Below are 21,007 nucleotides of genomic sequence, written 5' to 3'. Positions count from 1 at the left end.
TAAAATATTTTTAGTGGCATGCCCAATCTATAGGCTTAGATTTACTTTGAAAGAAGTTATGTCTTTTTTGTCATTTTAATTAAATTCATTAATAAAAAAATTATGATACGATTAAGTGTCTTATGAAACAAGTTCAATTTTTTGAGATATGTTATTGATAGGTAATAATATTTAGCATAGTATTTTAGTGAAACTTATTTTCAAATTTAAAATCCCCATGATATAATGTAAAGTGAATTTTCATGATTAATAATTTTATATATTTTAAATTTATATTATGTTAATTCATTATAATAATAAAAATAATAATTTTAAATTAAATTAATATCTTTTTTTTAATTTTTATAATAAAAATAATAATTTTAAATAAATTTTTTGGTTAATTTTTATATTTTGAAATTTATATATATTTATTTTATAATAATAATAATTTGAAATAAAATTATAATTTAATTAATTTTTATAAATTTTTAAACTTCATTGTACTTATCCAGAGTAAAAACAAAACGGAACGGAATCCTAATCAAATCATATTTGTTGATGCTTTGATTCTGTATACGTGACTTGTTGGAACACCATTTGTTTCCTGATTGTCAACGGACTTCCTCTCCGTCTGTTTCCAATCCACCTCTTTCCGAGATGTAACCTGTTTCACTCTTTCTCCGTTTATCCTTATTTTTGGGGGTAAATTTTGAAATATTTCAACAATTTAGCAAAGGTGGCTTATCTTTTGGGGATTTTGGAATATTTCAACAGTTTAACAGAGAAGTGAAATCAAATATGTTTAACTTTACTCGTGTTCCTGAGCTATTTCGGTGACCATCGAGACCTCTATTTAGATTAGTCATCTAATTGATAACGCTAATCAACGAGACGTCTTGGGATTCGCCTTCGCTGGTTGATTGTCAAGATTAGTCCGTAATTCGTAACCCTAATCAAGAAGACAACCTTGGATTTCCTTCGTTTGTTGGTTGTCAAGATGCAGAGAATACAGTTTTTTCTTCTGTCAATCCTTTTGGTCGCAGCAGTTGCTCAGACTCATCAGCTAACCTCTCAAGGTGACAAACTGCAGTCATGGCGCAGAGCTATAAGAAGCAGAAGCCGTACCATAAAAATTACCATGTGGGAGAGTGAGAGCGCGACTACCAGCTTCAAGAATGATTCCGAATATTTGACAGAGGAGCCCTCGCAAGAAGCCGATTATCTGCCACAAGGCCTGCCGGGGCAGCCGGCTGGTTTCAAATTCCGGCAGTACTCTGGATATGTAACAGTCGATGCCGAGGCCGGCAGAGCGCTGTTCTACTATTTAACCGAGGCCACTCAAAATCCCTCCAATAAGCCGCTAGTCCTCTGGCTTAACGGCTGTAATTCTCTTGAATATTCGTTTTTCACAGGTTTCCTATAATAATTGTATCTCTCAGTTCTCCTGGTTCTCACAAAAGAATGTTGTCGCAGTGCCCGGATGCTCGTCGTTAGGATTTGGAGCAATGGCGGAATTAGGGCCTTTTCGCGTTAACCCAGATGGGAGAACTCTGAGCGACAACCCGTACGCATGGAACCAAGGCCAGTACTGTCCTCGTTTATATCCGGAAATTGTAGAGATATACATACATGTTTATTCTTTTACCTCTGTAGATTGCTCTAATGGATTAGGTTAACATTTTTGCAACGTAAATTAGTTCCATCTGGGATAGGTCTAATATTACAGATCTGAAATAGCTTTCATGGTAGTAATTAAGACGGTATTAGCTTAGATTTACTAGAAAGCTTCTATCTTTTAGATTTCGATTTAGATACAGATTGAAATACATTAAATTGATGAAAAGAATATCCTTATATATTGATATTACTTAGGTAAAAATAATATCGTTAATTTTGAAGTATTAAATTGTTTTTTTATTTTTATTTTTTATTTTTTAATATTAAATTGATTTTTTTTCAAAGGAATGGGAAAGTGAGGGTTAAGATAACAATATAATATTTATCATCATCATGTTAAATTTGGGTGAAGAAGATAACAACCATTCTACCTAATCACTCATGATAACCTAATTGACAACAATGAGTTATTTTTGTATAATTTTAGATATCATTTTTCCTTTCCTTATGTTCCCTAAAATCAAGAAAAAATTACAAGAATGAAAAATTGAATCTCATGTTTTACATGATATACAACAATTATAATTTCAATTGATATATATATATATATATATATATATATATATATAGCTGGTCAAATAGCTTCCATTATATTATCTTGCAAATACGAAATACAAAATGAGTCGCAAGAGCTCTCCGAGCTTCACTCTGACCAGAGTATGCAAAAGAATTTTCTAGCTATCCTTTAGTTCTGAAGGGCTAGATAGACATACATGCCAAAAGAGAGACAAAATTAGAAGACATCCTGTGAACAACATATCAAACTGGTGGTTGAGGAGGGCGCATTGGAGGATGCATTACTAGTAGGCCAAGACGCTCATGCACGTGGAAATCTATGTGTTCTACTTTGACCTTCGGTTCATGCAGACGACCATTAGTTTGTTCTTTTCTCTTGCGTAAGTTGGCCAACTGCTTTAGAATCTCTGTCTGACTATATTCGATGTTGTTTATATACACCACTAATTTGTTCTTGTCTTTGTATCTATGCTCCCTAAGGATGACTGGGCCTGCCTGGATTCCCCTCAATTGTGCAGTTAGCGATTCCAAGGTGACTAGCAACTCCACACATCTCGGGGAGCGGCCTTGGTCCTAGAATAGTTCACCCTCTCTCTCCCTGATCGTTGAATCTACCATAGACAAATTGTCTCTATTTGCTTGAGCTGTGACCTACCCATGTTGGCCCTCACATCTCAGGGTCAACCCCTTTACTGGGGCATACATGCATAAAAACAAATATCACAGGCCTGAACCATAAATTGGTCGCCAACTCCCACAATGACACCTACTACAGGAACCTAGAACAAACACCCATAGACCAAACTATTAGAAATAAAGGTTGACCCCATAAAAATCAGAGGTAACGAAATTCTTAGTCGACCCTAGGTAGAGCTTCCAAATGGCGATAAGGCCTTGAAAAATAGAAATTCTTCCCCACCCTAACCAATACTCGTAGATAGAAAACGCGTTTCTATTGACAATGCTCCAATTAGAATTTTGTTGAGCAGTGAAACAATAAACACTATTAACCAATTCCAGGGGAGGGATGGACTGAAAGCACCTATGAATAGTTAACAACAGAAAGGAGAAGGACAAAAGAGACAAAGAGACTTTCCCACCCAAAAATTACTGGTAACACAATTGCCACCAGAACATGGAGAGGCGAAAGAACAACCCTACGACATAAATGCCCCACAGAGTTGGCCACAACAAGAGAGACCAATACCCCAAGCATGAAAATCCCCAAAATAGAAGCCAGGATCCTAAAACCTAATAAATGAAGGACCTAAGATAAATCCACAACAAGAAATTATAGAGTACCTAAATTCCAATGAACAAGACACAAGATAGGGGCAAACGCTACTAGAGGAAGTCGTCGCTAGTGGTTGCAGAGCCTAGCCAGAGAAGGAGACCATCAGGCAAAAATAATCGCGCTCTTGGATCCCAGATAAACACCTGAGGGCCGATCAGAACAAAAGCTCATGCATTCGAACCCTTTTTTATCCTTTGCTACCCATTCGGAAACTTGAGTGAGTCATATTGGCAGGGCTGCTGTTGAAACTTGTCATCCTACACTCTCTATTCATCTCCTAGTTCGCAACAACATTCCCCATTCAACTAAGCAACACCATAAAAATACCCGCCGCCTCTAGATGATTCAAAGGTTGGACATCATGTCATTTAATAACCATTAAGGAGAAGAACATGTTTTCCACATGCTAGATCGGGGGAAGACTAAGGCTATTTGGTCCTTTGACTGTTCACCCACATCGGGGAATTATTGCCTTCATCTATTAACTAGGAGATATTGGCCACCTCTCCTAGATCTAGGTCAAATGAACTTAGAGCTGAGTTCCAATTAGTTACTGCATCTTGATGTCCTTTGTGGTGCCCCAATATGCCTGCCAATCTGCCATATTATTGCCAGCTCTTTGGGAGTGAGTTTTGATGACATATGGGAAGTCATTGATCAAAATTTAATATGCCATGCATGTGATTCCAGTCTCCAGCTGTAAACTAGTTTAGATGGGGGGGATCCATATGCCATATTTTGCGCCATATGAATAATGATTTCTGAGTCTCCCGATATCTAAATCTTTAGGCAACTTAGTTTTTAAGCAAGGAGACCTTTTTCAAGGTTGGTTAGCTCAAATACATTGTTGGTTGTGAATCCACAATAACATGCCAAAATACCAATTGAGGATCTTATGGAATCTCGAATAATCCCTTAGAAACCCACTGGTCATTGTCGATTATCTTTTGAGGCCCCATCAAAATTTATTTTTACAAAACTGAAGGGGGTTTTACTGAAGATGGACAACGATATGATATTGATGTCTCTTGTAGATGGGTAGGTTGGGATATCAACTCCAGAGACAAATTGAGAAAGGAGAGAATCATTGATTCAGTCTGATCAACTTTCCATTCATCTTCCTCCCATTTCTCGGACATAAGGGTTTCCTAAATGTTCTCTTTGACTATCTTCCATATAGAGAGGCTTCATGGTTCCTGATTGTTGAAGACCACTATGTTTCATTCTTTCCAAATATTTCAGAGAAGGAAAATAAGTACTAAGATCCATGCTTGATTGGAAATTGGTTTTTTGAATCGGGATCACCTCCAATTGTCTACTGTAGTTAGCAGGTTGTCATGTGCCCAATATATTTTTCCAAAGATATTTTTGGCCTTTGATGATACCTCTTCTACTACTTGGCATTAATTCAATAAGTGGTTCATTGTTTCTTCTTTATTCTTACACAAACGACATTAGGACAACCTAATATACCCATTTTTTATCTGTCTGTCCCATGTTAGGATGCATTTATGACCAATTAACCATAGGAACTACGAGATCTTGGCCATAACTTCCACTTCCATAATTTGTCCCAAAATATTTCACATGACAAGGGATTGATGTCAACCTTAATGAGGTAGGCTTCCTCGATTGAGAACCATCCCAAAGACTTATAACCCCATCTAAGCTTATCTAAGGCTTGGGACATGGGGATACATCTTTATTACAATAGATGATTCAAAGCTGACCAAATTTCTAGGGTCCCTTATATCTTCCAGTCCCGCTTTATTTTCCACATACACCACTCCTCTTGACCGTGACCCTACTTCTATAAATCTTCCATTGTTCTTACATTTTGTTGATCTAGGGTTGTTTTTATTCCTTGCAAGTCATTGTTCCAATCTAGATGCAACAATTTATCCCAAAAAATTCTCCCAAAATAAGGTTATGGTTCCATTATGTATTTCCCAACAGTAATGGTCCATGATAATGTGACTGTTTTAGACGTCAAGGTTCAAGGGGGACAATCTTGTAGTCATAGATGGGTCTCAGAGGAGGGTGGTCTATGATCTTCATTGTCCATATTTATGCACCTAGATGTGTTTGCATTTTTTTGTACCCTCTTGGATGCAATGCCACCACAATTTGGCTCCCATGACCTCAATTATTTTCTCTGGATCTCACAACCCAACTCCTCAAAAATCTTTCGGGAGGCAGAGCTTGTCCTAAGCTACTAGAGACCATTTCCCATCCAAGTTAGCTCCTTACCAAAGGAACTTACAAAATATTTAAACCAGGTCTCTATAAACACATTTAGGTGTTGGGAGGACTGAAATATGGTAAACTAAGATGGCTTAGAGGACAAATTTAAGGAGGGTAACCCTGTTAGCCAGATTGAGCACTCAAAAATTTCAATTGGAATGTTTTTTCATGAAATTGTTACAGACTTCTCCCCAACACACTATGCGTAAAGGGTTAGCTAGTAATGGGACTCCTAAGTATTTCGAGGGGAGAGTATCAATAGAGAAACCCATTATACAAGCTATGTTGTTTTGCATAGGCTTAGGAGTGTTGAATATTAGACTTATCTTTGTTGATGAAAATACCTGATGCTACTTGAAATTCAGTAAGGATCCCATCCAAAGCTACTACTTCCTGAACAGTGGTTCTCGATAAATTAAGTTATCATTAATAAACTATTGGTGTGTCATAGGAAGATCCATACACAGAAGATGGAGGTCCTTTAGCTCATTTTCATGCACTGCAACATTAACTAAATGACCCAACCCTTCAAAAACAATGATAAATAAGAAAGGGGACATTGGATCTTCTTGTATGAAACCTCAAGAGGACCTGAAGGTGGTTGTGGGTGAACCATTAAGGAGAAATAAAAATAATGGGGTAGAGGTCAAAGACTGGACCCAACATATCCAGTCCTCTGCAAAGTCAAATCCCTTTAGAACTGAGAGAAGAAACTGCGAGCTTAATTGGTCATAGGCTTTTGAGAGATCTAGTTTCACCAACATACCAACCTGTTTACTACTCCTCAAAGAGTGGATGACTTCATGTGCAAACACTATGACATCAAGTATTTTTCTGCTTTCCACGAAAGCATATTTTTTCGAACTAATGATTTAATGCAAGATTGGATTCAATCAATGGAAAAGAACAATGGATAAGATATTATAGATCACATTACAGATGGCTATGGGACAAAGTATACTAGGATCATTGGAAACATTATATTTTGGAATTAGGGTGAGGAAAATAACATTCAATCCCAACCAAATTTTCTAATTCTTTCAGGACTCTTCCACCTGATCTTCTATTTCAGGGCCCAAGAAGAGCCAACAAGCCTTAAGGAATTCCAAGGTGAAACCATCAGGACCTAAAGATTTATTCGTAGGCAGGTCCTTCACTACAGCTTCAACTTCTTCGACAGTTATTTGACTCATCAGAGTTGCATTTTGTTCCTCTGACACAATTAGAGGGATGCATCGAGCGACTTGCTCTATATCCTTTGTTTGATCCTAATCATCTTTGACAGTAGATTGGAAAAGAAAGAGATCAATTCCTGCTCCATATCTTGGTGACTTCCCAACCTAGTCCCCTTCGTGGAGATGAGGGACAATTCAATTTTTTTTTTGTAGTGGCTAATCATGGATCTATGAATTTTTTTTGAGTTTCTTTCACCCTCCCTCAACCACTGAAACCTATATTTTCTACGCCACAAATATTCTTCCTATTGGCATTGTTCTTTGAGCTAGGTCACCAATCTACCTTATTCTCCAGCCAAGGCTTCTAATCTCCCTTCCCTTATGATATGGCTTTGAACTATTTCCATCCTCTCTTCCATCTTTTTCTTCTCCTCAAAGATGTCTCCAAACTCTTATATATTCCATATTTTAATCTGCAATTTGAGGGCCTTGAGCTTCCTACAGAAGGTTTGCATCTTCATACCCTCTAGCACCTCCAAGTCCTGCCACCATTCTTGCATCTTATCCACAAAACCCAAATTCATGAGCAAAAAACATTCAAATCTAAAAGCCATGTTTTAAGGAAGTGACTTGAAAGCAATATTGAGTTAGATCGGCCAATGATCAAAGCCTAGAGAGGGCATGATGGATGCTTCAATGAACATATCCCTTAGGTTCAGATTCTCCAATATGAGAAATATGTCTATTCGGTTAAAACTTTTTGTTATCCTCCCTTTCTATTGTTCGATGTATGGACTCCATTCTTGGTGGACACATATTCCAGGTGTAGCTTACCTATTGTCTCATTAAACATCTCAGAGACTCGAACCAACTACCTGACTCCACCTCTCTTTTATTCCAGGTTCCGTATCATATTAAAGTCTTTCCCAATGATCCATGCTACATTTGGAAATCATGATTCAAGTCCAATAACCTCTTTGAGGAACAAGCCTTTTGCCTTCAGGGTTGAGGGGCTGTATACTACTGTTAGGTTGATCCAGGTATCTGACCCGATACATCGAAAGCACCCCCACACATTATGATGGGCAGCTAGCCAGTCTTGGAACACAACCTAGTTAGGATTACATAAAACGACAATCCCTCTTGATGCTCTGAATGGATAAAGTGCCATGACTTCATTACCTCTTCAACGAAGTTGGCTCACCCCTTGGATTTGATCTCCTACAATCTTTGTCTCTTGATATAATATAATATCTGGTTTTACCTTATTGATTTTGATTTTCGGAGAACAAAGTTGGCTTTTACTATTCAATCCATGTATGTTCCATGAGACCATTTTCATTAGATAAGGGAAATGATTCAAGGGAAGTAATCTGTCAACTGAACCATTTTCTTGGAATTTAGCAAAAATTCTACCACTTCTTGAATTTCCTCCTTCTTCGGCTTTCGCCCATTTTTCCCTTTCACAGAGGAGCTCTGGTCTGGGTATGGGTGGGGTACAACTCCACCTTCCTTACTCAAGCCTTGAGATTTATTATCGCCATCCGATTTTGTCAGTCACGTGCATAATTTCCCAAACAGTTTCCAGAAGTGGATTAGATGACTAGAAGGGATGTCTTTTACATAAGTTTTGATCCAAACCTTGAATAATTCAAGTATTTTTCACTCATTGGATCTAAACCTATTATTTTTTTCCTCCGCTTCCAAAACCTTTCTAGTGTGAATAAGGATCTCCTTAAGTCTACAATCTTCTTCCAAGTCTTATGGTGGTTTCCTTTTTAGAATTAGATTTTCTACAATTTTAGAACTCTATTTACCCACCTCCATTGCTTGTAGATCCAATTGGGTTGATTGTCCTGTAGGTTCCTCTTGTAGCTCTAGATTCTCAAGAACTGTGAAAGGGTTATCAAACCAAAATTTTGGGGATTTAGCCTGTGGTTAGGTTGCCAGTGCAATTTCTCACAAAGGTGGACCTGGATGATTTCTTGGTTGAGGTGGTTGATTAGAAGTTGCATGATTGCGCCTTCCTCCCACTAGTTGGAAGCCACACTCATCCTTCTTGGTTATGTTATGTGCTTCTTCTTCTAGTGTTAGTAGGAATTTACGAAACAAATGGACATATTCATGACATCTCTGACATTTGAAGGGAACATGCTCATAATCTAGCGGTTGTGTCCAGATGGACTCATGGTACTCCAAATCTATTGATTTCAGTAGAGGCTGAGAAATTTCATGTGAACATAAATTCAAGCATATGCTGCATGACGTCTCCCCTTTGTGATTTCAAAGATATTAACAAAATATCATATCGCATTCCCAATCCCTTCGAGGATATCTGGTTCCCAAAAATACTCGAGAAGGGCAAAAAGGCGAACCTAGACTGGGGCTGCTTGAAATTGTTCTTTCTCGGGTCTATAACATTCATACAAGTATCTAATAAATAGTTTCACATTGTTCATGAAGTATGGCCCATTCTCAAATATTTCTTTTTTGTCTTCTAGATTGGCAAAGATTACTCTGAAGAAACCATTTGGGTGTAGGCTGAGCTACACCAGTCGTTTTTTATTCCATTTGGATTAGATCCATTGGATTATCTCCTATTTCCTTGGCTAGATATAGATGAACTTGCAGATCAGGGGGTGATCCTTCATGTATTAGTAGGATTTCTCTAGTCTATTGTTTGGTATTACAAACTTCAGGTTTTTCATAGCCTTTGGATGGTGTCAACTCCTTCCTCGATCTTGCCATGACACACCCATTAGTGGTCTCTCCTCAGTCATCGATGGATTCGATCTAGGCCCGTTTAGCCCTATCCTAAGAGTGTTTTCCTTGCTGGCTACATCATGGAAAGAGGAGCCACCCCCATCATCTGTGTGTGGTATCCTTGCATGTTGATGATGAATATCAATGCCACTTGACCAACCCACCGAGGACGAGTCTTGCGTCAGATTGTGCAAAACCTTGATGACTCCTTCCAAAAACCCTAACTTATAGTTGTATCGTACTTAATTTTAAATTATTCCATCTTAAATGAGATGTCCAATAATAATAAAATTTTAAAAGAATAATATAATAAATTTATTTAAATAATAAAAAAAATATAATTATCATTTATTTAATTTTATTACTTATCTTGTATTAAAATAGATTGAATTAAAAGAAACTATATCAAATGCTTTTGTGAGTCATGTATGTATAACTAGTGTATATCCACCTTAACTTTGAATCTATCAAGCGCCGAGAGGAATCAAATCTTTCGAGGTGCAAGCCTCTTTGTTGAGTGCAAAACTTGAGGAAAGGTTTGCACCTCGAGAGATTTGATCTATCGCGACGCTTGATAAATCTAGAGTTAAGATGTATCTAGGCTCATTTCAATTGTGTGCGACCAAAAAAAATGTAACGAACATATGATCAATTTTTTCAATAATATGTAAATTCATCTAATATTAACATAATCATTTTAAATATGCTAAATATGTCTCAGATTAATCTAGTGATTTTAATTTTAAATTTTGTTAGTTACCTCAGTTTGTTGGGATGATAAATATTGTTAATAATTTGGATAATGAAAAATGATGAAATAAAATTTTTGAAAGTAAAGGGACAATGTAATAGTGTTGAATGATAGAAAATATAAATAATAAGAATACAGTCAATTACAAATATTCATTGTGATTAATCTCAAACTATTTTCTTGTACTACTCTCATTGTCATCCTTGTTACTTTTGTCATCTTTTCATATTGATTGTCATCTTTTCATATCCATTATATGAAAATGACAAGTTAAATCGTAAACAATTTAAATATTTAGCTCGAGCTATTGTAGTAAACATCACACCTTGTCTCTCTTTCTCTCCAATATTAATAGGTTGAATTACTATAACACAAAAATCTAATGAACATATGATTAATTTTCTCAATAATATGTAAATTCATCTAATGTTAATATAATCATTTTAAATATGATAAACATGTCTGAGATTAATTTGGTGTTTTAAATTTTAAATTTTGTTAGTTACCTCAGTTTGTTGAGGTGATAAATATTGTTAATAATTTTAATGATGAAAAATGATGAAATAAATTTTTTGAAAGTAAACTGATAATGTAATAGTGTTAATGATAAAAAATGTGAATAAGAAGAACACAGTCAATTACAAATAGTCTTCATTGTGATTAATCTCAAACTATTTTCTTGTACTACTCTCATTGTCACCCTTGTTACTTTTGTCATATTTTCATATTGATTATATGAAAATGATAGGTTAAATCGTAAACCATTTGAGTATTTAGCTCGAGCTATTGTAGTAAACATCACACCTTGTCTCTTTTTCTCTCCAATATTAATAGGTTGAATTACTATAACACAAAAATCAAAGTACATTGTTAATATTTTTTTGTGCTTACACTAAAATCAATGCACAATTTTAATCTAATCACTTTAAACTTAGTGTTCCATCATACATCCAATTATATCAAATTATAAATCAACATCTACATTGAAATCAATGCATCTAATGAAAGCAATCAAATAAGATTAGAAAACAGCATTTTACACTAAAATCAATGCATCTAATGCAAGCAATCAAATAGGATTAGAAATCAACATCTACACTCAAATCAATGTATCTAGTGCAAGTAAAGAAATAAGATTAAAAAGCAACATCTACATTGAAATCAATGCATCTAGTGCAAGCAATTAAATATGATTAGAAATCTCCATCTACACTGAAATCAATGCATCTAGTGCAAACAATCAAATAGGATTAGAAATCATCTACATTGAAATCAATGCATCTAGTGCAAGCAATCAAACATTATTAGAAATCAACATCTACATTGAAATCAATGCATCTAGTGCAAGCAATCAAATAGGATTAGAAATCACCATCTACATTGAAATTAATGTATTTAGTGCAAGTAATCAAATAGTATTAGAAATCATCTACATTGAAATCAATGAATCTAGTGCAAGAAATCAATATCAATAGAGATCAACATCTACACTAAAATCAATGCATCTAGTGCAAAAAATCAAATAGGGTTATAAATCATCATCTACACTGAAATCAATGCATCTAGTGCAATAATTTTATTCCCTCTTCCCCCCCTACATCTATATCTATATCTCCCTCCATCTATCCTTACTTTTCTCTCTATTTAAACCCCCTAAACACACATACTCTCTCACTCCATATCTATCAATCTCTTCGTCCCTCCCTCCCTCTCTCCACCTCTCTCTTCTTCCCTCTTTTCACTTTCGATATATATCTCTATCTCCCTTTGTCTCTTTATATCAACCCAAAACATACACTCTCTTTCTCCAATCTCTCTGTCTATCCCTCCCTCTTCCTCTCCCCCTCTTTCTCTCTCTCTTCCCCTTCTCTCCCTCTCCCTTGCTTCTATCTCTCCTCCCCCCGTTGTCCTCTCTCCCTCTCTCTTCATCTTCCTTATCACTCCCTCTTTCTCTCTCCACCTTTCCCTCTCTATTCTTTCTTCTTACCTCCCTCTCTCTCCCCCTCCAACTCCATCTCCTTTTCCCTCCCTCTCTCCACTCTCTCACATCCCCTCTCTCTCTCTCTCTCCATCTTTGTTACTATATCCCTCCCTCTCTCCTCTCGCCTTCTCTCCCCTATTCTCTCCATCTCTCCTTATTTGTCTCTTTATCTTATCCCTAAAGATACACACACTCTCTCTCTCCATCTCTCCCTTGTCACTCCCTCTCTCTCTCTCCACTTCTCACTCTATATGTATTTCTTCTTCCCTGCCACTCTCCGCCTCCAAATTCATCTCCCTATCCCTCCCTCTCTCCTACTCTCTCCCTCCCTCTCTCCCCCTCTCGCATACTTCCTCTCTTTCGCTCCCTCTCTCCTCCTTTCTCTCATACATCCTCTCTCTCCCTTTCTATCTTACCTCCATCTATCTTCTGTCATCTCTCTCTCACTCTCTCTCTTTTCCCTCCAATACTCCCTCTTCCCCATCACTCTCATCCTCACTCTTAAGTCGTGTCTCTCATTCTTCCTCTCTCTCCCTTTCTCTCCTATCTCCCTCTTTCTTCTCCCATTACCCTCCCTCTCTCTCTCTCTCTCTCTCTCTTTGCCCTCCAATTCTTTCTCTCTCTCTCTCTCTCTCTCTCTTTTCCCTCCAATTCTCTCTCTCTCTCTCTCTCTCTCTCTCTCTCTCTCTCTCTCTCCTCTTCCTTTCTCTTCCCCCCCTCTCTCCAATCCTCTCTTTCTCTCCAATCCCCTCTACCTCCCCCCTCTCTCTCCAACTATGTTACTATATCCCTCCTCTCTTCTTCTCTCCCCCCTTCTCTCTATCTCTCCTTCTTTGTCTCTTTATCTCACCCCTAAACATACACACTCTCTCTCCATCTCTCCCTTGTCACTCCATCTCTCTCTCCACTTCTCACTCTCTATTTCTTTCTTCTTCCCTCCCTCTTTCCCCCTCCAACTCCATCTCTCTATCCCTCCATCTCTCCTCCTATCTCGCAAGTCCTCTCTCTCCCTTTCTCTCCTAAATTCCTCTTTCTTCCACCATCTCTCTCTCTTCCCGCCAATCCTCTCACTATCTCCCTCTCTCTCTCATTCTCTCTCCTTCCCCCCTCCATCTTTGTGTCTCCCTCCCCCTCTCTTACCCTTCTCTTTCTCTCTCACTCTTCTCCCTCTCTCTTTATTCATCCTCTCCCCTCTCCATCAATTTCTCTCCATCTCTCCTTTGCCACTCCCTCTATCTCTCCACCTCTATCACTCTATGTATTTGTTCTTCCCTACCATATATATCTAGAGTTAATATATATCATGATATATTAATATATATTATAATATAACAAAATTAATATTGTATTAATCCAAAGTTATTAAATTTAACAATATTAATATTAGGGTTAATAATGTTTATTTTTGCATGGTATTAATAATAATTTGGCCCATAGGCTTCACCTAAATAAAGCCTATTTTTGATTGTTAGTAAGTATAAATAGGTTTATGGAATAAATATGAAAAGTGGTTTTATTTATTTACCATAGCTTTGGTTTATTTATATTTTTATTTATTTATATATCTCTTTTATTTACCATGGTATTAGGCCCATAGGCTTCGTATATAATTAGATGTTGATTTCTAATCCTATTTGATATATTTTTATTTATTTACCATACCTCTTTTATATTTATTTTTTTACCATACTTCTTTTATAAATATGTCATTTGGCCCTTGGTATTAATAATTATTTGTCCCATGGTATTTGGCCCATAGACTTCACCTAAATAAAACCTCTTTTTTGAGTGTTAGTAAATATAAAGAGGTTTATGGAGTAAATATAATAGATGTTTTATTTATATTTTTATTTATTAACCATACCACTTTTTTGAGTGTTAATAAACCTCTTTATATTTTAAATTTATATGATGTTTATATATAATAATTAGATTGATTTTTAAATAAAACCCACATTAAATGTTAAATACATTTATTTTTTAAATGAGATCTGCCTACCCATACTAGACTCTAAAACCAAGCCAATAAACCTACATTATGTTCTTTACTTTTTAATAAATTTATAAAATATTTCACATTCAACTCTCCAATACATTTATAAATTTTATCTCGTATAATAATTACCACCCATTACCAATTCTTGAAAATTTGAGATTCCCATTAAAAACAACAATTTTTTTACCAATATACACACTTAATATTCTATTTTGTTTTTTATAAAATAGGTAATACTTATCCAGCAATAAATAAAGACATCATGTACTGAAATACTACAAACTCAATATTACTCCAACTCAATATTATTACAAACTCTTTCTCAATATTCCTACAAACTCCTTCTGGATAATGATCTTAGGATAAATTACATTTTTAACCAGATGTTAGGCGAAATTACTAAAGCGTCCATGCTTCCCACAGCGGCGAACGTATTGTTTTTGGAGTCTCCAGCAGGCGTTGGATTCTCCTACTCGAACACAACCTCCGATTATACACAAACTGGCGATAAACTAACGGGTAACTTGCGAATTTGATGCGATAAGCTTACCAGTAACTCGTGGATTTCTTAGAGGGTTTAAGCGATGCTAGGAAATCTAAAGTCTTTAATGGGCTTTTTGTTTTATTCCAGCCTTAGAATCGTATGCATTCCTGGTAAACTGGTTCAACAGGTTTCCACAGTATAAATTCCGAAGCTTTTGCATTGCAGGCGAAAGTTACGCAGGTAATATTGTTTGTAATCCCTGCAGTGCCTCTACCGTTTTGTTATTTTCAATTTTGTTATGATTAAAAGTTTGATGGGAGTAATTGCAAGCTGGTACACCAAAAATAATGCACGAGACTCGAGATACGATGCTTTTGACAGACACTGTAATGATACTTGTTAATAACTTTGTAACTCTTGTGATGGTAAGACGAACTATTTCAGCGCTACAATTAAGAATTCGAAAGCTGATTTGATACAGACGGAAATATTTATTTTTCAGTGAAGGTGTTAACGATGATTATTGATTATAGGATATTACATTCCCGAGTTGGCTTCAAAAATCTTACACAAAAAAGCTTGTTGCAGGCGTCGTTTATTAATTTCAGAGGAATAATGGTGAGTTCAACTCACGTTTGTGATTTATAGAAAACTTATTGGTCTCAAATCAAAATGCATATAGAGAAATCTATATAAGAATTTTTTGATGCGAAGATTTCGGGTATAAAAGTTGCAAACACCATATAAAGCCATCGTGCTAAATTCTGAAATGGGGAAACTTATGTACACAATCAATCTGAAGCGCGAACATTCAATTTCTGCAGGTGGGAAATGGAGTAATGAATAGTGATACAGATTTTATTGGAACATATGAGTACGCATAGAATCATGCATTAATATCGGATCAACTTTATGAGCAAGTAATTGGCAGCTGTAATGCTTCAAAATTCGATGTAGCGTTGTGCAATGAATTGGAAGAGAGCTTATGCAGAAATGGAAGGTATCGATATTTATAGTATCTATTCTCCCATAGGCATAGAGAATTCATCACAAACGGTGAGGGTAAGTGAAACTTTTATATACTATGGTCCTTTTCAATAGTTACCTATAGAATTATAATAGTTATGGATGTAGGTACATAGTCAGCAAACCCTGAACCATTACAAGTACTTAGCTATTCGTCACAACTCCACTTTCAAGTTCCCTCTAAACCATGTATTATATGCATGAAATCATTTTGCTAAAGATTGACTGCACTGATGATTGTTGTGTAAATAGCAAGAACAAGCAAAAATGCCAGGATATGATCCTTGCATCGATAACTACGTAGATGCGTATTTTAATAGGCCGGAAGTTCAGAAAGCCATACATGCAAATGTAACAAACATAACTTATAGCTGGAACCAGTGCAGGTATCATTTTTTGGGTTACTAATATCATTTTTTTGCGATAATTTATTTTTCCAATCTTCTCATACTCACAACTTGATGTGCTAAAATATGGTTTCACGTGACTCCGTACCAGTGATGTTCTGTCTTGGGCGGATTCTGTTTCAACTGTCTTACCAATTTATTGTCAACTAATTGCATGTGTTTTGAAGATACTTGTTTTCAGGTATAATATAAAACAATCTCAGTTACCGGTGGAGTTTATTATTAAATTGTTGAGTGAAAATAAAATTGGTTGGTATCTGGCTGATTTTTAATGAAAATTTGATTTACATCCATTTCCGAACAACCACTTCAATTAATTCCTATACCATAACCAAATTCTATGCTCATTGAAGTATTTATCAATAGTTTTTTCTTGTTTGGTTTTCAGCGGAGACACGGATGCCAGAGTTCCTGTGACCGCGACGAGACTCGCCATCAATGAGCTGAAGCTTCCAATTGAGACTCCATGGTACGCCCGGGTTAATGACGACAAGGTGCGTAATGAAATCAGTTTCATTGATTTCACAGATAAAATCCAGATGATAACATTAATTTTATGTCATTGAGTGCATGCGATCTCGTGGATGGTGCAGGTCGGTGGACATATTATTAATTTTTTTTTATATCTTTTTAATAATCAAGGAGTATTATTGGTAAATATAATTTTTTGATTTTATTAATTAATAATATGAATAATAAAAAAATATCAAATATTCAATAAAATTATATAGTATCAGTGTGCGTTAATTTTCTTTAGTTATGAGACACACTTTTGTACTTCACATAGTCTTTAAATTTACGAACAGAGAGTCATGAATTAGCATAACTATTATTAACCTTTTAAGAATCTTTATAGAAGATCTCTCCATGAGTTTGGATGTCTATTTATTGTTCCATTTTCAAACAATTTAGTCAATTCGAAACTCTGATTCCGTTAGGTTCTGGGGTTCCATTGGGTTCTATAATACCTTATTTCTTTTTAGGGAATGTGAAAAGAACTAAGATAATATAGAACTCAACGGAACATATGAATTTAATGGCAAAGAATGATGTTGTTTTTAACTTAGAGTTTGAATTCGCTAAATTATTTGGAAATGGAACAGTAAATAGACAAAAGAACTCATGGAGAGATTCTCTACAAGGATCTTGAGAACATTAGTAATAGCTATGTTAATTTTAATTTTAGCTAGGTTTTTCTACATGATAGTCTAGGTTGTTCTCACATTTATGTTATGCAAGATATTTTTTTCTTTTTACTTTTCTTTTTACTTTTCATTTTTCTTCAACTTCATTTTATTTGGTTTTATTTTTCAATATTTTTCATTTATTTTGTCTTATTTATGTGTTTTTTTCTACATTGTTTAATTTTCAACTACTATTAATTCAACTTTTCCATCAATCTCTGTAAGAGTAGAAGCAATATCTTCGTTTTATGTTATCCCATGGTCACTATCACAAAATATTTTTAACTTGTACAGGTACGCACACACACATACTATAAGAATCAACAACTAGGTCTCATATTCAAGTGACACTTGGGTCATTCTCATGCTACCACTATAACCCCAGGTGAGCCACGTCGCCCCAGCACATGACCCACGAGTAAAATTGGGGTCTTTGAATATGGAATTTCATGGTATATAATACTTCATTTTCATGGACATGGCTAATTAAGATTCCCCAAGGAGCCCTAACTTGTACACATATTAAAATAAGTCTCCAACTCATTTTATTTTGTGGGGTTAAATTTTGTATTTCCTTCTAAAAAAGGAAATTACATGAAAGCACTACAATTTTTATAATGGTTGGTAACTAGGAAAACTCGATAATATACAAAAATTCACCCTTATTAGAGAGGTAGAAGACATCAACGTGCCTAGAGATTCAAAATTTACCATATAGAGACTAAAATACCAGCCTTCATGGCCATGGAAATAAACCATGTAAATAGGAAAACAAGAAACTAGAGACATATCAAGAGACTAAGTAGATGTGTCTGAATTAATAACTACGACTAGGATAGGATCCTTTTTGTCCCCTGGTGTGGCTCCAAATTGGGGGAGGGATGCCAAGGTGCTATTCAACCATTGATCTAGGTCCTTCATGTGTCGGTGCAATTATTTCATGTAGTGGAGAAGATCTATTTTATGCTCATACTAGTCCAAGGCAACACTTCCTAAGATAAATTTCAAATTCCAATATAGATCCACTATGTTCATATATTCTTTAAAATACCCATGTGTATGCCCAATGTTTGGCACCCAATCAACAAGCTCATGTAGAACCTGAGTATCTAATAGGTGGTTCCCTTGGGAGGTCCCTTATCTCTCAACACGAGTGAGCTCATCCTTAATAGGGCCTCTGGTTATCTCTCTAAACCAAGTAATAGTTTCATCCAATTATTGATGAATATGTATACTACCTTGGTTGGAACGATGAGTATGTATACTACCTTGGTTGGATGGTTCTTGGTAATGTGTTGCTCTCGTCAACATGGGCACAGTAATGAGGCATGATGGATACACAAGAAAGGGGAAAGGCTAAATACCTAAAAGATGGGTGTTAGGAGGTACACAAAGGCCCAAAGTTAGGAGCGTCATGTGAGAAGGACAAAGTCATAAATGTGGTACGAAAAAAAGACTGAGGTTAATGGAAAGTAAGAGAGATGGGAGGATAGTCTGCAAGGAAAACTGTCAAGTAGGGGAAGTTTTACCAGAGAAGGAAGCCACAAGCTGGAGAGAGGAGCTCAGAGAGGAAATGCACATGGAATCATCCAAAGATACAACACTGAATGACCACAAGGGATGGAAAACTAATCAATAGTACCATGAGTAGAAAACCAAATAAGGAATTATAAAGGAAGATGAAGTATTGTGTGTAAGGGAAAGGATTCTTGACAGGTACAAAGTTGTTCCATGGTGGTGGGATTTTTTTCCCAACATTGAGAGATGCCATAACCATTCACATGAAGAGTTTCAAGCTCAAAGGAATAAATGTTCTCGATGTGCCTACAGGGAAAGAATGCAAAGCTCTCAAGCGAAATGGAAATAATTCTCTTCAAAGATTTTTTTTCAATATGGAAGTGGGAGAACTTCACTCACTAGATTTAAGGGAATGAACCAAAATCTATTGATCCCTCCCTAGAAAGCTATATAGATTGATAGGGATATGAACCAAAAATACAACCCAAATATTGTTTGCAAATGCCATTATCAGGTAATTCTTGGTGCAAGATTCTCCAACATATGACATTATTAAAATTGTGGAGTGCGAGAAATGAGGCTGAAGTTTACATGCTTAGAGATTGCAAGGAATGATTCTTCAGATGGGAAAATGTCTAGCATACACACTAGAGGATTAGGTTATAGTCGAGGTAGATGTGATTAGTGTGAGGGATGCAAATAACTTTAATGACCATGGTGTGTATTTTCAAAGTTGTGTCACCTAATGCGAAAGGAAACCATGAACATCCACTATGGGGTTATGCTATTACATTCTTCGGTCGCATGCCCAAGTGGGATGGTGGTAGACCACCCCCCACCTTTTTCCTTAAATAACACCCCTCCTAGGGATGCAAGTCTCTAACTCATTAGTTTAAAGGAAATGACCATAAATTTAAAACTAAAAATAAATAAAAATATTCTTAAAGAATATATCTTGTATCATATATATCCATCTTCCTATATAAAAAAAGAAAAATCCCTTCACGTAAATGTATAAAATCAGAAGCTTCCAAGGAAATATAATTAATGAGTATATCATAAAGTATCCTTTTAGTTTGGATTCTTTATAACCATGCAAAAAATGCAACACTAAAGAATTAAAACCCATTCTTTTGATGTTTTCTTTCTGTGCAAAATTGACTCACTATGAGTTGAAGTGCTTAGAATATTTATTGAAATTCAATGATTACATGGTAGTCAACTATATATGGTTTGTTAGAGACAATTAAGAAACTATCAATTGATGCTAATTTAGATGGATTTATATGAGAGACAAACTAGTCTTGTTTAAAGAGTTTTGAGACTTCTAAACTTTTTAAGGAGATGTTTTAGCTTCTTATAGTCACATACTAAACATAAAGCAAGTATATCAATAGTTAAATCCATATTTTTAGGGAAACCAAATAAAATGGGTGGATGGGGATTGAGTATTTGTTTGCAAAATCTTTGATACTCAAAAGAACTTGGAATATTTTGTTTCTTAAATGTCAATGGGGAAGATTATGAAATAAAAACACATTAATTATTATTATGTAGAAAAATGGATTAGAGTTTGACCAAAGTATACTAGAGGAGCATGGAATATCTTTAATATATGGGGGCTTAGTGCAAGAATGGAAGATTTATACTTAATCACTTTCCCATAATGAAATCCATTCTAATTGAGGAGGAAGATCAATTAGTTTGGTCATGGAATAAGGATATATGTATTCTAACCTAAACATTAGGGTTTGAAACTCTTTCTATCTTTGATGAGGAAGGTGAAGGTAAATGATGGTGGTAAATATTTTGTAAATGGAAAATTTCACCAAAGCTTATTTTTATTTCATGTAAATTCGGTGAACCCAATATATTTACATCAATTCTTTGGTGAGAAACCACTCACAAGAGGCCCCATCCCGCTTAGATCAGTAGGCAATGACTTTCTTGAGTTACCAACCTCAAATATATATAGGCACTAACCTTCTACTACCAATTAGATATACTAT

At 35.7% G+C, this 21,007-nt stretch overlaps 1 protein-coding gene across 1 annotated transcript in view; it reads left to right on the top strand.

The window, feature by feature from the left end:
- Window positions 1-979: 979 nt before the first annotated feature.
- LOC149194546 (serine carboxypeptidase II-3-like) overlaps window positions 980-21,007 on the top strand; it is a 32,266-nt gene continuing 12,238 nt past the window's right edge. The window contains exons 1-9 of the mRNA XM_089407705.1: window positions 980-1,364; window positions 1,456-1,563; window positions 14,803-14,898; window positions 15,011-15,103; window positions 15,397-15,456; window positions 15,855-15,925; window positions 16,142-16,275; window positions 16,388-16,477; window positions 16,685-16,790. Of these exons, the coding sequence (XP_089263831.1) occupies window positions 980-1,364; window positions 1,456-1,563; window positions 14,803-14,898; window positions 15,011-15,103; window positions 15,397-15,456; window positions 15,855-15,925; window positions 16,142-16,275; window positions 16,388-16,477; window positions 16,685-16,790 (1,143 nt within the window). The remainder of the gene's footprint in view (window positions 1,365-1,455; window positions 1,564-14,802; window positions 14,899-15,010; window positions 15,104-15,396; window positions 15,457-15,854; window positions 15,926-16,141; window positions 16,276-16,387; window positions 16,478-16,684; window positions 16,791-21,007) is intronic.

This window comes from Pinus tabuliformis, chromosome 2_2 (genome assembly GCF_031772625.1).
Source record: "Pinus tabuliformis cultivar Carrire ecotype Pingquan chromosome 2_2, CPIR1, whole genome shotgun sequence".
NCBI classification, from domain to species: domain Eukaryota; kingdom Viridiplantae; phylum Streptophyta; class Pinopsida; order Pinales; family Pinaceae; genus Pinus; species Pinus tabuliformis.
This window is presented reverse-complemented; position numbering and strand designations above follow the sequence as displayed.